Source organism: Podarcis liolepis (genome assembly GCF_965112155.1).
Source record: "Podarcis liolepis genome assembly, chromosome: 15".
Taxonomy (NCBI): Eukaryota; Metazoa; Chordata; class Lepidosauria; order Squamata; family Lacertidae; genus Podarcis; species Podarcis liolepis.
Window position 1 is genome coordinate 3,233,529 of NC_139566.1, and position 19,038 is coordinate 3,252,566.

The following is a 19,038-nucleotide window of genomic DNA, read 5'->3' on the forward strand; positions in this document are numbered from 1 at the left end:
TGTAACCTAAACAGAAAACTACCTTTAGAAAGATTTTTCCTCCAAAAGCATTTTTTTTTTAAAAAAAAAAACCTATTAAAATAAAAAAAATCATATTTTTTAAAAAACAATCATTGATTTTTATGGACCCTGCCCTAAAATAAGTCCTAGAAGGAGGGAGGCCTTTAGTAACTGCAACCTCACAAACGTATGGGAATAGATGTCACCTCCGGGCTACCTCATACAACAAAAATCACTATGACAAAAGGTAAAACACAACTGCGGTGAACATTGGTAGTCCTCACAAACTCATCAGGTGGCCTGAGGGAAGTCATTTTCTCCTGGCCTCCATTTGCCCCATTGCCATCTGCAAAATGGGAACACAAAAGCTTTCCTTCCTCGCTTCCAAGGGTCAGTGTTAAGGCCAGATAATATAAGCTTACAAAAACTTTTTGTGGAATCCTTCTTCAACTGCAGCAAGTCAATTATTTCCCAAATCTAGCCACTGCCTTTGACATTTTGCACAGATCACCCTGCAAAATAAATACTTCTCAAAACCGTTGAGCCTCTCAAATATTAAGTGTTACAACTCAGAAGTCACCGCAAGAATATTAGTAAAAATTTATACAGCCCCCTCCTTACAAAGGAGCGTGTCCTATGTATTTCTTTAAAACATAGTTTGCTTTTCTCCTTTATTTTTATAACAGGAGACCCAAGGAAGAAGCAAACAGAGCAATCTGATCAGCAGACTCATGCATACATATAGGCGGTGATCCTAGCTACACCTACTCAAAAGTAAACCCCACAGAATTCCACGGGGAGTTACTTCCGAGCAATCAAACTTAGGTTTGAAGCAATAGATTTGTTCTTTAAATCTTGAGTCTACTTGACTTTAACACAAGTTCAGACTAATCCCAGATAAAAAATGTGTCTCTAGTTGTCTGTTCCACACCAAATATGAGCTTTCTGGCCCAGAATTGTGGATACCATGCCTCCCCCCCCCCCAGCCAAAAAGCTGTAACCTCTGCTTTAGGGGTGACTTGCAAAAAAAGAAACTGAGACTAACAAATACTGTATAAATGTCTGGAACTTGCTGACACAAGGGCCAACTGCACATGCTCAGAGACAACCTTTACGAAGTGTAATGAGCGACAGCTAGTATTTACATTACGAGTAACCACCACACAGCACAATCTTGTACAGTACGTATTTAACAGAGTGCCAGCTGCACTCAACAGTGCGACCCTACATGGATCTACTCAGAAGTAAGCTCCACTAAGGTTCAAGGAGTTGTACTCTCAGGGACAAGATGACAGTCCAAGTGTTTACAGGATTCAACCATGATCTGTCAAACACACACCTACACTTCTGGCTGCTTTTAGTATCGCATTATAATCAGATTTTGACTTAGAAAGGACTTGTTTATCTTTTTGACAGTCGTTTTTCTTTTTACATCTCGGATGCCGCGTTATTCTTAAATACAGCACTGCATTAAAAACACACACACACACACGCACAATTGCAAAACTTCATTTTCTTTTTAGTATCAACAGGGCACATCACTTTCCAAGGCGGTTAATTCGATGCTCCTCAGAGTAGACCCATTGAAGAAACACGACTAATTCAGGGTCCGAAAATTCAGTGGACCTACTCTGAGTAACACTTAGCAACCTAAAATCCTTTTTCTTTTCCTTTAAAAAAATAGCAAATAAAGTTACCAAGGAACGATGCTTTACAAACGGTAAGGAATTTTTAAAAAATGATATTAAAAAGTAAAATACTTGCTTGTTACTCTTTACGATTGCCAGAGTCTTGCAAAAGGTTTCAAATATTAGAGAGAAGTAAGCTTTATTTAAAAGTTTAATTATTATCTATAAAGCCTCGAAAAGGTGCAGAGGAACGCTGCTTTACAAACGGTAAGGAATTTTTTAAAATGATATTAAAAAGTAAAATACTTGCTACGGGACCTGTTCGTTACTCTTTACGATTGCTACAGTCTTGCAAAGGTTTTAAATATTAGAGAAAAGTAAGTTTTATTTAAAAGTTTAATTATCTAAAAAGCCTCGACCAGGGGAGGCTGAAAAGGTGCAGAGTCGCTTACCGGGTTCTCTCCCTCCGGTTGCAGATCCACCAACGTGCAAAGGCTCCGAGCCCCGTTCATTGCAGCAAACCTTCCCTGCCCGCTCCGCTCCCGGCGACGCTTCCTGGCGACTGAAGGCTCATCCGGCCACGCCCGCTCCTTATATACCGGTCACGCCCACTTCCCGCCCCTGCCGCCTCGGCCACGCCCCTTCGCCTCCTCGCCCGCCAGCGCTGGCCACGCCCACCCCTCCGTTCTGCAGCGTCATCTCCCTTCGCGCTGGCCACGCCTCCGCGCGCTCTCAAAGGCCCGCCCACCTTCGCCGTCATTCTTTTGTCCGCCGCAGCTCGGCGACTCCTTAGGCTCCGCCCCCTTCCCCCTCCCTACTCCCTTTCCCCCGCACATGCGCACTCGCTTTGTCCCTTTATATTAATACATTGGCAATGTATTCATCTATTAACTAATTGGTTAGTACCCTGCATAAAGTCTGCAAATGTTTGAGGGCAGGGAATTGCCTCTAGAGTCAGGATGCCTGCCGTCCTCAGTGATCCAGCCTTCAGTCAATAATAATTCATTTTAATATTTCCAATAATGATTAATTATTGGCTATTAACCAATTAATAATTACGTATAAACTCATTAATTAAGTTTTGGCTACTGATTGCGATTATTAATAAACATAATTAAGAAATGACAATTTTATTTAAAAATTACAATTGTAATTGTTATTGATTAGGCTTATTAAATATTAGTAATAGTCATGCATTAGTTACTGAGTGCATGGTATTGTAAGCCACCTTCCAGGCTCAGGTAGTTTACAGGTAAACTGCTTTGCTTTAGTTTTCGTCACTTCCAGATACAGCAGGAGACACACAATTGTTTTGCAAACAGCACCAGTCAGAGCTACACAAAACAACACACTCTGGCAAGGCATTTAATGTTTGGGTTGTCTGGGTGTGGAAACGAGGTTACTGTACAAAGGGGAAAATTGCTCAGCTGTCAGAACATGAAACTCGATCTCAGGGTCTTGGGTTTGAGCCCCTCATTGGGCAAACGATTGGGCAAATAAATACACACACATATATACATATAGGCAGCAGTGTTGTATAGTGGTTAGAGGGCTGGACTAAGATCTGGGCGTGTCCAGGGTTCAAATCCCCACACAGTCCCATGACGTTGGTTCAGTCACAACCTCTCAGCCAAACCTCCCTCACAGGGCTGTTTTGAGAAGGGATGGGGGGAGAAGGACATGGACTAGCTCCTTGGAGGAAACGTGGGGTAGAAATGTGATAATGAAGAGAACTAAATATATAAAGTAGAAACACCAAGCACCATATCTCAAGAGCATGTGCAGAGTGCATTTTGCCCGTGCTGTTAAGCAATCACCTTCAGGCACATCTCCACCGACCTGACATGGAAGGTGGCCTCCTGGAGCCATCTTTGGCCCATAAACCCAGCACTGCAGCTTGGCAAGGACAGCCTGTGCCAGTTTGCTCCCAGGCCCTGAAGCCTGAGCTCAACAGTGGCCAATATGTTTTGTTTTGTTTTTCTGACAAGGCCCACATGCCCTCAGGATGTAATCTGGCAGGTGCCACAAACCAAATGAGTGGCATTCTCTCTCTTGAGTGGCACATCTCATTTTATTTTTATTTTATTTTTTAAAATCATTTTTATTGATTTTCCAATAAAAAAACATCCACTTAATATATCCAATCATAATACTCCAATTAAAATAAAAAACTAAAATAAAAAAGACCAAATTATAACCCAAATTATAATTATTAATTTTTCGGAGCTCCCTACGGTCTGGATCGCTGAAGCATATCTCCACATCTCAGTCCTGCCTCTCCTCATTGTTTCCATATTTTCCTCATTTCAATTTTGACACTTTAGGCATATCTCATGTTTAATGCACCTGCTGCGAGGCATGCTCTTCTCAGCCGTGCGAACCTCCGCCCCCCTGCCCACCCATCAATGCCCGTAGGTCCCACCAGCGCCTGGCACAAGGGAAATGGCAGAGAGTGTGAGTCTGCTGATCCTCTCTGTGGCTTTCCATATCACTGGGAATCAGTTCTGCTTTGAAGGCTCCTGGCCCCCTGGAGCCTTCAAAACTGGGGTCTACAGGAGTCAGTCCTCCCACCCCCATGCTGTTAAGAATGTAAGAAGAGCCCTGGAGCTGGATCAAGCCAATTTCCTGTTCTCACAGTGGCCAAGTGCCCCTAAGAACCCAGAAATCTAGATGGACTGTCTCTGGAGCTGGAGCAGGGACGCGGACTTATAAAAAATATTGGGGGGGCCCGGGAAAGCTCATGAATAATAAATGAGCTCATGAATATGCAAATAAAGTGGCGCCGCCTCCTCGCGAGCGAATAGGGGAGAGCGTGCTGCGCCTATTAATCAGCTCCGGAGCGGAAATTGGGTGGAGCTTTTGCTCGGGAGGGAGGGCAGGAGGCATGCAGCCCGACCCTGTGCATTTTGGGCTGGGGGAGGGCGGCGGTGGCGCTCTGCTGGAGGGGTGCCGGAGATTATTGGGGGGGCAGAGCCCCCCCAAACAAATTTTTGAGGGGGCTCGGGCCCCCTCAAGCCCCATGGAGTCGGCGCCTATGAGCTGGAGGTTCCATCAGAACATCTGAGGAGCCCTGCTGGATGAAGCCAAAGTCCCACCTAGTCTCGCATCCTGTTCTTACTGTGTCCATAAGGGACAGCTACACATTGCTGCATTGGTGGGGTTGGACTAGATGGACTCAGGGGTCCCTTCCAACTCTATGATTCTAAGCAGAATCTGATCTCCCCATTTTGTTGTTGTTTAGTCGTTTAGTCGTGTCTGCTCTTCATGGCCCCCTGGACCAGAGCATGCCAGGCACTCCTGTCTTCCACTGCCTCCCGCAGTTTGGTCAAACTCATGCTGGTAGCTTCAAGAACACTGTCCCACCATCTCGTCCTCTGCCGTCCCCTTCTCCTTGTGCCCTCCATCTTTCCCAACATCAGGGTCTTTTCCAGGGAGTCTTCTCTTCTCCTGAGGTGGCCAAAGTCTTGGAGCCTCAGCTTCAGGATCTGTCCTTCCACTGAGCACTCAGGACTGATTTCCTTCCGAATGGAGAGGTTGGATCTTCTTGCAGTCCATGGGACTCTCAAGAGTCTCCTCCAGCACCATAGTTCAAAAACTATGGTTTTTTATTTGCCAGGAGGTGATATAGAGGGCTGAATTTCACGCTGCTAACAAGCCAGATCTTTGGTTTCCGTAATATTTCTTGGATTGATGAAGAATAAGCTGCGTACACACATTTAAAGCACATTTAATGCACACAGCAATGATCCTGGGAACTATAGTTTACCTCTTGACAGAGCTACAATTCTCAGTACCCTTAACAAACTACAATTCTTTTTCTTGGATTTGTGTGTGTGCGCTTTAAATGTGCTTTATAGAAAGACCCCGGACTGAAACCCCGCAGAGGAAACCAGCGTGGGCAATGAAGCTAGGCAGACCATTCGCCTGACTAGGTATAAGACCTAGATAAGGCTTTCTAGAGCAGCCCTGTATTCAGGAACCATGAGGACTAGCACCTTACTTTAAGAGAGAGGCTGTGGCTCTGTGTTAGAGTACCTGCTTCCTGTGGCTCCGCTGTGTTGGATAAGGATGCAAAGATACACAGCCGTTTGCAAATAGACAGAAGCGGCAGGCCCAGCTTTATTGCTCAAACCCTGATGTTTATTTAAGGAGCAAATGCAGGGTTTAAAAAAAGGGGTTGTTCCTAGTCCTCATGATTCTATAGGGGGGGGGAACCAAATTACTGATGAAACTGCAAGGAGCTTTTCCTAAGGATTCAGCCAGAGCAAAAACAAACAAAAGCCCTTACCCAATTCTTGTTTTCGTTTTAAACCTTACGATTCTGGCAGGGTGAGCGAGCCCTGTAATTTATCCTTAACTCTCAGGGGTGTGTCTCTCACACAAGCGCTGGCCTTTCCTTACATCAACAACCGGAACGGAGAATAAAAAGACACGGATGTGTTCACATCAAAGAACTTTATTCCTGTCCTGGGTTTTCTCTGGCCTCGCCTCCCAGCCCTACCCAGAACGTGTGTGTTTGAGATCTGCTGCTAGGAACTACACCTTATCCCTTAAATATAACAGTTAAGTTTCCAGTTCTCATGGTTTTGGTTATAGGACTGATTTAAATATGAACACAGGGAGTGTAGTATACAATATATAGATTTCAATGTGTTTTTGACAAAGTCCCCCGTGATATTCTCACGAGGAAGCTGGTAAACTGTGGGTTGAACGAGGTGGCTCTTAGGTGGATTTGTAGCTGGTTGACTGACCGAACCCAAAGATTAATGCAGCGGTTCTCAACCTGTGGGTCCCCAGATGTTGTTGGACTACAACTCCCATCATCCCTAGCTAGCAAGGCCAGAGCTCAGGGATGATGGGAGTTGTAGTCCAACAACATCTGGGGACCCACAGGTTGAGAACGGCTGCATTCATGGTTCCTCGTCATCCTGGGGAAAAGTTGGCAAGTGGGGTGCCACAGGGGTCTGTCCTGGGCCCGTTGTTGTTTAATGTCTTCATAAAAGACTTGGATGAAGGAATAGAGGAGGTGCTCATCAAATTTGCAGATGACACCAAACTGAGAGGGGTAGCTAATGTTGCAGAAAACAGAATCAGGATTCAAAATGACCTTAACGGATTGGAGAACTGGGTGCAAGCAAGCTAACAAAATGAATTTCAATAAGGGCAAATGTAAGCTTCTGCACATGAAGAACCAGATGCACAAATATAGGATGGGGGACACCTGGCTTGCCAGCAGTACAGTGGTAAAAGGTAAAGGGACCCCTGACCATTAGGCCAACTCCGGGGTTGCAGCGCTTATCTCGCTCTATAGGCCGAGGGAGCCGGCGTACAGCTTCCGGGTCATGTGGCCAGCAGGACTAAGCCGCTTCTGGCGAACCAGAGCAGCGCACAGAAACGCCGTTTACCTTCCCGCCGGAGTGGTACCTATTTATCTACTTGCACTTTGACGTGCTTTCGAACTGCTAGGTTGGCAGGAGCAGGGACTGAGCAGCAGGAGCTCACCCCGTCGCAGGGATTCGAACCGCCGACCTTCTGATCAACAAGCTCTAGGCTCTGTAGTTTAACCCACAGCGCCACCCACGTCCCTTAAAATGAATTTAAATAGGGGCAAAGGTAAGGTTCTTCACTTAGGCAGGAAGAACCAGATGCACAAATACAGTGGCACCTCTGGCTATGTACTTAATTCGTTCTGGAGGTCCGTTCTTAACCTGAAACTGTTCTTAACCTGAGACACCACTTTAGATAATGGGGCCTCCAGCTGCCGCCACACTGCCACCGTCCAATTTCTGTTCTCATCCTGAAGCAAAGTTCTTAACCCGAGGTACTATTTCTGGGTTAGCAGAGTCTGTAACCTGAAGCATCTGCAACCTGAAGCACCTGTAATCCGAGGTACCACTGTATAGGATGGGGGATTGCCAGCAGTACATGCAAAAAGGATCTAGGGGTCTTGGTGGACCCACAAGCTCACCATGAGTCCACAGTGTGATGCAGCAGCAAAAAAAGCTAACGCTATTCTAGGCTGCATCAACAGAGGTATAGTGTCCAGACCAAGGGAAGTAATAGTCCCACTCTATCCTGCCTTGGTCAGGCCACACCTGGAATCCTGTGTCCAGTTCTGGGCGCCACAGTTTAAGAAGGATGTTGACAAGCTGAAACATGTGCAGAGGAGGGCGACCAAAATGATCAAGGGTCTGGAAACTCAGCCTTATGAGGAATGGTTTAGGGAGCTGGGTATGTGTAGCCTGGAAGAGAGGAGAGGAGATATGAGAGCTATCTTCAAATATCTCAAAGGCTATCACATGGAAAGATGGAGCCTGCTTGTTTTCTCCTGGTCTGGAGATTAGGGCTTGAGGCTCTTGTCCAGCCCATTACTGAAATAAGACACCATACCAGCACATTCCCCGCTGCACTTTCTGATGTAAAGGCGAAATAAGAGCTGTGTGTCATCAGCGAATTGATGACAACGCACTCCAAATCTCTGGATGACCCTGCTCAGCAGATTCAGATCGATGACCACTGACTTGGACGGTTTTAAAAGAACGTTGGATGAATACAGGGAGGAGGGGGGCAGCTATCAAGGGCTACTAGCCTTGGTAGCTATGTTTTGTAGGATCCCAAATGGGGAGAAGGACGCGGGTGGCGCTATGGGTTAAACCACAGAGCCTAGGACTTGCCGATCAAGGTCGGTGGTTCAAATCCCTGCAATGGGGTGAGCTCCCGTTGCTCGGTCCCAGCTCCTGCCAACCTAGCAGTTTGAAAGCACGTCAAAGTGCAAGTAGATAAATAGGTACCACTCCGGCGGGAAGGTAAACGGTGTTTCCATGCGCTGCTCTGGTTCGCCAGAAGTGGCTTAGTCCTGCTGGCCACATGACCCGGAAGCTGTACTCCCTCGGCCAATAAAGCGAGATGAGCGCCGCAACCCCAGAGTCAGTCATGACTGGACCTAACAGTCAGGGGTCCCTTTACCTTACCCTTTAAATGGGGAGAATCAACAACCTTAGAGATGCAGATTACACAACCTGGATGGCAGAAAGTGAGGAGGAATTAAATAACCTTTTAATTAGGGTGAAAGAGGAGAGCGAAAATATGGTCTGAAGCTCAACATAAAAAAAAGGTCATGGCCACTGGTCCCATCACCTGGCAAATAGAAGGGGAAGAAATGGAGGCAGTGAGAGATTTTACCTTCTTGGGCTCCATGATCACTGCAGATGGTGACAGCAGTCACGAAATTAAAAGACACCTGCTTCTTGGGAGAAAAGCAATGACAAACCTGGATAGCATCTTAAAAAGTAGAGACATCACCTTGCCAACAAAGGTCCATATAGTCAAAGCTATGGTTTTCCCAGTAGTGATGTATGGAAGTGAGAGCTGGACCATAAAGAAGGCTGATCGCCGAAGAATGGATGCTTTTGAATTCTGGTGCTGGAGGAGACTCTGGAGAGTCCCATGGACTGCAAGAAGATCCAAACTCTCCATTCTGAAGGAAATCAGCCCTGAGTGCTCACTGGAAGGACAGATCCTGAAGCTGAGGCTCCAAGACTTTGGCCACCTCATGAGAAGAGAAGACTCCCTGGAAAAGACCATGATGTTGGGAAAGATGGAGGGCACAAGGAGAAGGGACGACAGAGAACGAGATGGTGGGACAGTGTTCTCGAAGAGACCAGCATGAGTTTGACCAAACTGCGGGAGGCAGTGGAAGACAGGAGGGCCTGGCGTGCTCTGGTCCAGGGGGTCATGAAGAGGCGGACACGACTAAACGACTCAACAACAACAACAAAATACCTCTCTGAACCCCTCGCTGACACACACAACCTGTCCTAGCACCCCCTTATTTTATCCCAAGCCCCTTGACTCCTCAATTCCGCTTCAAGCGATCTCCTTGCCTCTGTGCCATATTTGATATTCCTCCCTTCATAAAACTGTTTCTGGCCACAGAAATACTAATTTCCCGGCTGTCGTCTCTCTGCAGTTCCATCCGTTTTTCTGCATTCCGCGACTGCCCTTTGGAGGCAGCTGAACATTCTGTGTCATCAGAGAAGGTCAACCAATAGGGAAAGTGTTTGCAGACAATGGCATTAAAAAAACCCCAAAAAGTAGTTGCACACACATGACACATAATGAAGAGCAACTCTGTTCTTGGAACTTTTATCCTGGAAGTCATCAGGAAGTCCTGTCCACCCTCAAGGCATTGGTAATGTCACTGCCAATGACATTTTGGAACAATACAAAGAACAAAACAAATTTAAATACGTCCTGCACAGGTCAGGAATTTTAATTAGGTGAGGCTGAGAAGGAACTTGAGTGGTGTGTACACAAAACACATCCCTCCCACCCTGAGAATCCTGGGAACTGCAGTTCACCCTTCACTGATCTGCAAGTTCGTAGCGCCCATAAAAAACTACAGTTCCCAACATTATTGGAGGGGTGCTTTAAATATATGGTCCATGCACAGTCACAGAATAAAAAAAAGGAAACAGGAACTTTGTTTGGCCAAAAGAAACAGAGGCTGCCATCGTTTGGGGGGCAGAGATACCACGTGACAGGCAGAAATTCTGCAGGTGTAGCTTATGTCCTTCACTGCAGCTCTGTGCTAAGGGGGAAAGCTTTACCTTGGAGTTTTCTGCTGGACAGGCAGCTACTGAATATTATCCTGAAAGAGCATTAAAGATAGCAAGCTCCCCTCTCAATATGTATTACATCTGATCAGACAGAGAGATTGAGAAATATTGTTATATTCATGTTATTGTAAGTTGCCTTGTGCTTTTAAAAACTGGAAATGGAGAGAGAATTTCTTTTTTTTTAAAGGAGGACATTGAAGAAGGAGAAAACCTGCATTTGCTGGATCCGTTCCCTTCGGTATCAGTTTTATAGTTCTGCTTTTCATCTTTTAATTTTCATCTGGTATCTGTTGCTATGCTTGTTCTCTCTCTTATATGCATTATATTCATTTTCGTTAAAAATGAAACAGAAAAGCTATACCAAAAAGATAAATAAATTCCTTTCAGCGCTTCCGCCTGCAAGTCTTCACACCAAATAGTCTGTAGCCTGCAAATTTTTGTCAGATATGCATGACGTATTTCCTATCTAAATTTGACTGCCTCCTCCAGGTGATTTGAATATACTTCTCCATCAACATGCAAATGTACTTTCTTTTCAAAAAACACAATTGGTTTCTTTCAAATGAATCAGACCCTGAGTTCAAATTACGCCCCTTCTGCTGTGCCAGCTTCTTGAGATCTGGCTGAGTTACCAGAATTCAAGATGAGCCCATCCATATGCCTTTTCCTTGAGAGGGCGTCTCTGCTTATCACATCGTCGTGTCAGCAGACGCGTCCTTAAATACCTTGAAAACATATTGAGGTTTTGTCCAAATGCTAATTTGTTTAATTGATTAAATGAGTCAAATTACAGAGGATTAATCACACGTACAGACTTCTTTTTTAATCAAGCTGCTGAAAAGATGTCAAGCACACGTCAGTGAATATTCAACACCGAAGCAGGTGTATCACTCTCTGACACACACACACACACCCAGAACGAGGGTTTATTGGGGTGCAAGGCCACCCCAGCCAATAGCCCGGGTGCCCCTCAATAACAGATAACCATGCAATCGCTACCCCCACATCTTAAGTCCTGAAATAACTCATTTCCAATATTTATTACATTGATATCCCAAGGTTCTTCTCACAACAATTTTGTGAGGTAGGCTAGGCTGAGAGGCTGTGACCGGGCCATCAAAGCTCCATGGCCAACTGGAGATTTGAACCCGAGTCTCTCCCTAGTCCGGCACTCTAACCACTACACAGCCGCTGCCTCTGAAGGGCTGCAGGTTCCCCTCTCCTGCATTAACAAGTCAAATTGCTTCAAGAAAAGGCATCCGTTTAGCGAAGACTTGGAAGAAACAAGATTTACCAACTATCAAAGAATGGCAGATGAAGATGATGGACTATATGGAACTTGCCGAACTGACCGGGAGACTCCGAGATCAGAGAGAAGAGACGGTGGAAGAAGACTGGAAGAAGTTTAAGGAATATTTGGAAAAAATTGCTAATATTTAAACCTTAGAATAGCTTTGGAAGTGGGTATAGGCTGTAGGGTTAGAAGTAGAAGATCGGGTATTTTAAAATAGTATTATTTGTAAGTGATAAAAGGTGAAGTTATTTTAAGTGTGATAAAAAAAAGATGGTTAGAAATTATGATATATGTAAACTGCTAAAGATGAAGTAAAATGAAAATCAGATAGGTGGGACTTGGGGAAGCTCACCTAACAATATTTAGGGAAAAAAGGATATGACAAGAATTGGTTTGTATTGTTTGTCTTTTCTGTTTGTGTTTTTTATTTGTGTTATAAAATGAATATACTTTTTTGAGAAAATAAAAAAGAGCAGGCATCTGTTTTCTGCCGATCGCAGCGTGGCTCGCTGTCTCGAGTCGTCGGGAGCTTTTAAAGCAGTCGGACAATGCGCAGGTCCTGGTCCAACACTCTGACCAGCACATCTCACGGACTCAAGACTCATCGGCGCATTAAACGGAGCACAGGCTGCTTCCAGCCGTGGGCCAGCGCTTGTGGGAAAGGCTGTGTACGCTTGTGGGAAAGAGTGAACACGTTTGTCGTTGAACCTGAGAGGTGAGCAGCTACGTGGCTGCACAGCTTGTGTATAGTGGTACCTCGGGTTAAGAACTTAATTCGTTCTGAGGTCCGTTCTTAACCTGAAACTGTTCTTAACCTGAAGCACCACTTTAGCTAATGGGGCCTCCTGCTGCTGCCGCGCCGTCGGAGCACGATTTCTGTTCTTATCCTGAAGCAAAGTTCTTAACCTGAAGCACTATTTCTGGGTTAGCGGAGTCTGTAACCTGAAGCGTATGTAACCTGAAGCGTATGTAACCCGAGGTACCACGGTACTTGTCAAATGCAGCATGTAAACACTCGTTGCAGGAGAAGGACTTAGTGGGTGAGCTTCTCCCTTGGGTGCAGAAGGTTCTGGGTTCAATTTCTGGCATCTCTTGGTAGGGCTGGGAAACAGCTTCCCATCTTCTTCCTATCTTTAAATAAGCCCCATATTTCGAACGCTGAGGACTGGAATCTCAATTTCTTTTTAAGGAAAAGACTGCAGCTTAAATGGGCAGGGCAGCTGCCCTGCATGCAGAAGATTTTCGGTTCAATCCCTAACATCTCCAGGTACAGCTGGGAATGTTCCCTGCCGGAAACCCCTGGAGAGAGCCTACCAGTCAGTGTAGACAATATTGAGTTAAATGAACCCCTGGGCTAACTTGGTTGGAGCCAGCAGCTCCCAATGTTCCTACGAGAGCCTCCTCTGAAAGATATAAAATGAAGAGACATCTTTTTCTCTCTCTCACCAAAGCACTCACCACACCAACAGCCAGATAGACCCCCCTTTCTGAGGCGGGAAAACCTCCAGGGACTCCCCGCAGGTAGACCACTCCTGGCTGGAGAGGCTCTATCTGGCCTCATCCTCACAGACCTAGGAGAAACGTTTATCCCACTTCAGGGATGACGTCTAGACGGGAGCGGATTTTGCCCAAGGGGTCAGCCGTGAGCTTCCTTGGCCCCACATCGCTTGACAGATCTCCATCTAGTACAATTTTGCTTCCCAGTGTCGCCAGCACACCGTATCTTTAAAGCACTGCCCCCCCCCACAAAAAGAACCCAGTATACTGTAATTTACAGAACTACAGTTCCCAGCACGCCCAACAACCTACTTTTAACACCCCCATCCAATAACCTGAGAACTATAGTTTACTTCTCCCAGAGCGACAATTCCCAGCACCCATGACAAACAACTTTTATCACACACCCCCCAAGAATCGTGAAAAATGCAGTTCACCCCTCGCAGCGCTACATTTCCCAGCACCCCTGACAAACTACATTGAAAGCAGCCACGAACCCCAATAACCTGAGAACGGCCATTTACCTCTTTTAAAAAAGCTACAGTTCCCAGCACCCCGACAAACTATATTTAAAACACACCTACCCCTCCAGAATCCTGGAAACTTTAGTTCGCCCCTCACAGAGCTACAATTCCTAGCACCCTTGACAAACGACAATTCCCATATTTTTTGTGGGGATCGAATGTGCTTCCAAAAGGTCCCCAATCCAGTTCATCCATCCTTCCTGGGCCAAATTTGGCACAAGGTCCGCCAGTTGCCGACCCAGGTCACCAAGCAGACTCTGCGGGGAGCCCCTTCCCCTTCAGAGACTCACCTGGGGGGAGAAGACCCTCCTGTCCTCCTCTGGGCCCCAGAGATGAGGGTGCAGCCAGCTTCTCCCTATCCCTCCGGCCGGCATGGAGAGCCTCCTGGGACGGTTCCAGGAGGCCATGGCGCCTTTTCGGCTCGGAGCATCTGTCGACAACAACCTCTCCTTCTTCTTCTCCTCCTCAGCTGCCTGAGCAGAGGAGCCGGTCTGACCTCCAGCTCGGCTGAGAGAGGCGTTCCATCTTTCCCTTGGGCTGCTCCTCCTCCTCCTAATTGTCACATTCCCTCGAAATTACATCATGGAGGCCCAACGATGGAAGGAAGTCTTCAAACACATCAGGGAGGCTGCATGCACAGCGACAGAATTAAAGCACATTCTCCCGTGGGAATGTGGTGTTGTTGTTTTAAAAAAATAATATTCATTTTCCTATTTCATTCATTACATACATCTCAAATTCTGAACATTTACTATATATTCCTCCCTCCTTCCCCTCCAAGACTTCCCCCAACTTCCGCTTCTGGTTTGTTTCTCCTTTCACCCGCTTTGCTATCTCTCAACAGAAAACAACAACAACAACAACAACAACAACAATTTATTTATTTATTTATTTATTTATTTATTTATTTATTTATTTATACCCCGCCCATCTGGCTGGGTTTCCCCAGCCACTCTGGGCGGCTTCCAACAAAACACTAAAATACAATAATCTATTTAAAAGCTTCCCTAAAGAGGGCTGCCTTCAGATGTCTTCTAAAAGTCTGGTAGTTGTTCTTCTCTTTGACATCTGGTGGGAGGGAGTTCCATAGGGCGGGTGCCACTACCGAGAAGGCCCTCTGCCTGGTTCCCTGTAACTTGGCTTCTCACAGGGAGGGAACCGCCAGAAGGCCCTCGGAGCTGGACCTCAGTGTCCGGGCAGAACGATGGGGATGGAGACGCTCCTTCAGGTATACTAGACATAACATCAAACCTAAAAACATAGAAATAAAAGTAAATACACCATCCTATTTCACCATCTTCTAAACATTTTCTGATGCTGATAATGTGGATGTTTATTTGAATCCTGCCATCAAGTCTATTAACTTTCTTTGTTTCTGCAAATATAATATGAATGGTTCCCAATCTTTTTCAAAGTCACTGTTGTCTTTTTCTCTTAGTCTATCTGTCATTTTTTGCCAGTTCTGCATAGTTCATCAACTTCTATTGCCGTTGTTCTTTAGTTGGTATTTCTCCAGTCTTCCAGTTTTGTGCAATCAATGTGTTGTTGTTTTTTAAGGGTGCTGGGAACTGTAGATCTGCCCATGGGGAAACTACGGTTCCCAGGATTAAGAACAGAAGGAAAGCCTCCCGAATCGGGCCAAAGGGGGCCTGACCAGTTCAGCTTCTGATTCTCACCTTGGCCAACCAGAGGCCTGTGGATTTGAACAAGCAGGATTCGAACTCTTTCTCCTCCTATGGTTTCCAGCGACTGGTATTCAGACGCACTGCTGCCTCTGGCTGTGGAGGTTCTGGTAACCTCCGTTAATTAATACATCCAATCCTCTTTTAAAGGTAAAGGGACCCCTGACCATTAGGTCCAGTCGTGGCCGACTCTGGGGTTGCGGCACTCATTTCGCTTAACTGGCCGAGGGAGCCGGCGTACAGCTTCCGGGTCATGTGGCCAGCATGACTAAGCCGCTTCTGGCGAACCAGAGCAGCGCACGGAAATGCCGTTTACCTTCCTGCCAGAGTGGTACCTATTTATCTACTTGCACTTTTGACGTGCTTTTGAACTGCTAGGTTGGCAGGAGCAGGGACTGAGCAACGGGAGCTCACCCCGTCGTGGGGATTCAAACCGCCGACCTTCTGATCGGCAAGTCCTAGGCTGTGTGGTTTAACCCACAGTGCCACCCGCGTCCCTAGATATATAATAAATGTTCATAAGTGTACCAACCAAGCAAGTACATAGATCAGCAGAGGAAGACCGACCTGAAACCATTCTTGATTTCCAAGCTGACCAAATGTTTTCTCTGCAAGGAGGGAGTGGGGTCAGGGAGCCTTCCCACTGTCTCAGGAATTGAGTAATCAGCATTTTAATGGGTGACAGGCTATCAGGAAAGGCAGATAACCTGGGAGACAGGGAAAATGCGTTCAGATTTCTGCTGTAGACCGCCTTTTCTGTGATGTAGGTATGTGGGGTGGTGGTCTTGGGTTACACCCCTTCTGTGATGTATGTATGATGTGTGGAGGGGTGGTCTTGAGCTCCAGGGCAGGGAATTTAAAATGTCTAGACGTTGTTCTGTGTTCCTCCTCCTTTCCTGCGGGTGAGGGGAGCACCCTGTTGCAACAGATCAATAAAGATCAGGCTTACGAGCTGCTTTGCTTCTCAATATTCTCTGGCTGGCCTCTGTTATTTTCTCCTACCAATAGGGAACCCACATAAGGACTCTATATGGGCTCTTGGGTACCCCATAAGGGAAAAAAGGGCAGATTTTGTTTACAACAGCAGGCAGAGCAGGAAGAGAAAAGCAGGATTCGGAAAGAGAGAGAAAGCAGATGAGCTTTGTGCCTCGAGACTTGTTTTTCGCCCCATAGGACGCACCGGCCCATGGGACACATCAAGTTTTTTGGGGGAGAAATAAAGAAAAAAAATTTATTCCCCCCCCCCAGGCGCTTGTGGGGCAGGCAGCGGGGAGAAGCGCTCTTCTCCCCGTCTCCCACCTTCAGATCAAGTCCGGGGACAGCCTGGAGACGCGCTGCGTCTCCCTGCTGTCCCCGGAGTGGTGGGGCAGGCAGTGGGGAGAAGCACTCTTCTCCCCACCATCAGCCTCCAAACCACTTCAGGAGACAGCGGGATGGCAGCGTTCCGCCTCCCTCTGTCCCCCGACCTTGTGGGGCTGGCGCTGGGGCTCTCCTGAAGCCTGGAGAGCGAGAGGGGTCGGTGCGCACCGATGCCTCTCGCTCTCCAGGCTTCAGTGAAAACCTGCATTCGCCCCATAGGACGCACACACATTTCTCCTTCATTTTTGGAGAGGAAAAAGTGCGTCCTATAGGGCGAAAAATACGGTAATAGGCATTTTCACTGAAAAGCCAATAGAAATAATGTGAAGGCAGAGAAACCTTTACAAAGAAAAGGGGGGGGGATGTTCAATTGTCTATTTTTTTCCATGGCACTTATAGTTTAAAATAAACCATAGATACTTTGCGGGGGTTGGAGGAGGTTGAGGCTATCAGGATCCCATCTCCTGGTTTAGCATCGCAAGTTAGGCTCCGGAAGACCCAGATTCAAATCCTCGCACGGCCCTTAAGCCCATTCAGTGTGAAGTGTCATCCGTAGTAAACAAACCTCAGGACAAAGAGTGCCTCTGAGGATGTGCAGACATTCCCTATGGCTGCCATCCTTAAAAGGCAGCCGAGAGGCTCTGTGCCTTTTAATTACAGGCAGAATTCGAAAAAGTTTTGCAGTGGAATGTTACAGTCAGAAATCCCATAGGTGAAGCTTTGCTTGTGTTAAAAAGCGGAGGGGATTAGTCATCCTTTTTTTGGATTCCTTCCCAAAGGGCTGTTGACTAAGCCGTGAGCTTCTGGAAGGCGCCTCAAATGCTGGGCCTCAGATCTGAGTTGCACTTGTGCCTCTGGGCGACAGGGGGTGCTTTCATGTGGCATGGAGTTCCGCCTGCCCTGGAAAATTCACGGCTACTCTGTCAAAGGGTCTGGCGTTTGATCAACTGTTTTTTTTGTTCCAAAGGTACAAAGCCCCAACTTCCGCATTTGGGAGGTGGTGATAAACTGGAGCTGCGAGAAATCTGATATCAGCCTTGTTGCTGCGATGTCTGGCTGCATCTTCCCTTCTTGGGTTGCCAACTGACCAGGGAAAAACAACACCCACACACCCACACACCCAGCACGCTCTTGTGCTTTGCAGCAGCAGCCACAATCCTTCGAGAACCGGGAAATGAAGGAGGTGAATATTCTCACCAGCTAATGTCAGCACAACCCGCTGAAGAAATGCCTGACTTAGCAATGAAGGAAGCCGCTTTTCCCAAGTCAGACCCCAGCATCCAGCCAGCTCGGACAGGCAGCAGTTCTCCAGACAGGAGACATTCCCGACCTTACCTGCAGAGGCCACCGAGGATCAAATCTGGGACCTTCTGCCAGGCAGGTGTCCTGCCACTGAGCTCTTCCCCTAAAAACGACGCAAGTCCCTAGTCCTCAAGATTCTGAACAAAGGACTGGTTTCTGTCGGAAGCACAGCACATTCTTCATCCCAGGCAGGTGTCCTGCCACCAAGCCTTCCTTGTAAAGCCAGCAAAACAACGACCTGGTTGAAATTTGTTTCCCTGGGCTAAGAAGAGCCTGAGCAGAACAGATGAGGCGACACCCGTTCTGGACAGCTCCTAGCATGCTGTCGCTTCCAAGTTCAGCATTTATAATGTAATAAACAAAAAATCTGCCCTTATTCCCTTATGGGGGACACAAGAGCCCTTATAGAGTCCTTTGCAGGTTCTCCATCGGTCGTAGAAAATAACAGAGGCCAACCAGAGAATATGGAGAAGCAAAGCAGTTCGTAAGCCTGATCTTTATTGATCTGCTGCAACAGGGTGCTCCCCTCACACGCAGGAAAGGAGGAGGACCCAGAACAAAGGTGTGTCTGCCCTTATATAGACTTTTGGAATTGCCCACCCTCAAACTCCAGACCACCCCCAGAAACATCATACCTACATCACAGAAAGGGCGGTCTACAACAGAAATCTGAGTGCGTTGTTTATCTCCTGTCTGGCAGGTTACCTGTTAATGCTTACTTGATTGGATACCCTGGGGAGCCTGGCCAGTCTTTTGTAATGATAAATACTTAGTTCCTGAGCCAGGTCACAGACTCACCCTATTCATACACAGACATGTTCTTATACTCAACTAATAAAATATTTTTTAAAAAATATGCCCAGTGCTATGGATTTTTTTAAAAAGGAGGATGGCTTAGGAATAGACAAATCTGTCAATTTCGGCTGCCATCTGCAGTTTGAGACTTATCTGCACCAGCTTGCAATGTTCAAAGTCCTCACGATGATTTGCCAGCATCTTAGTGCGTATTTTAAAGCGTTGGGAAATGGCTGAGGTTATTGGCAGACCCCTTAATGATTTCCCTGCTTATTGTAGCCATTGTTAATGGGCCGTGCTAAACGACGCTGGATGGTTCTTAATTGCCTTTTAATTGCC

At 46.6% G+C, this 19,038-nt stretch overlaps 1 protein-coding gene across 4 annotated transcripts in view; it reads right to left on the bottom strand.

Annotated features, from left to right (window-relative positions):
• TUFT1 (tuftelin 1) overlaps window positions 1-14,041 on the bottom strand; it is a 51,001-nt gene extending 36,960 nt beyond the window's left edge. Inside the window, exon 1 of one of the 4 annotated variants that reach the window (XM_083477287.1) lies at window positions 13,852-14,041. In XM_083477287.1, the coding sequence (XP_083333413.1) occupies window positions 13,852-13,968 (117 nt within the window). In that variant the 5' untranslated portion in view covers window positions 13,969-14,041. Of the gene's footprint in view, window positions 1-2,080; window positions 2,189-13,851 lie in introns of those variants that run through there. The other 3 variants (XM_083477286.1, XM_083477288.1, XM_083477289.1) reach the window with 3 other exon arrangements.
• Between the last annotated feature and the right edge of the window lie 4,997 nt (window positions 14,042-19,038).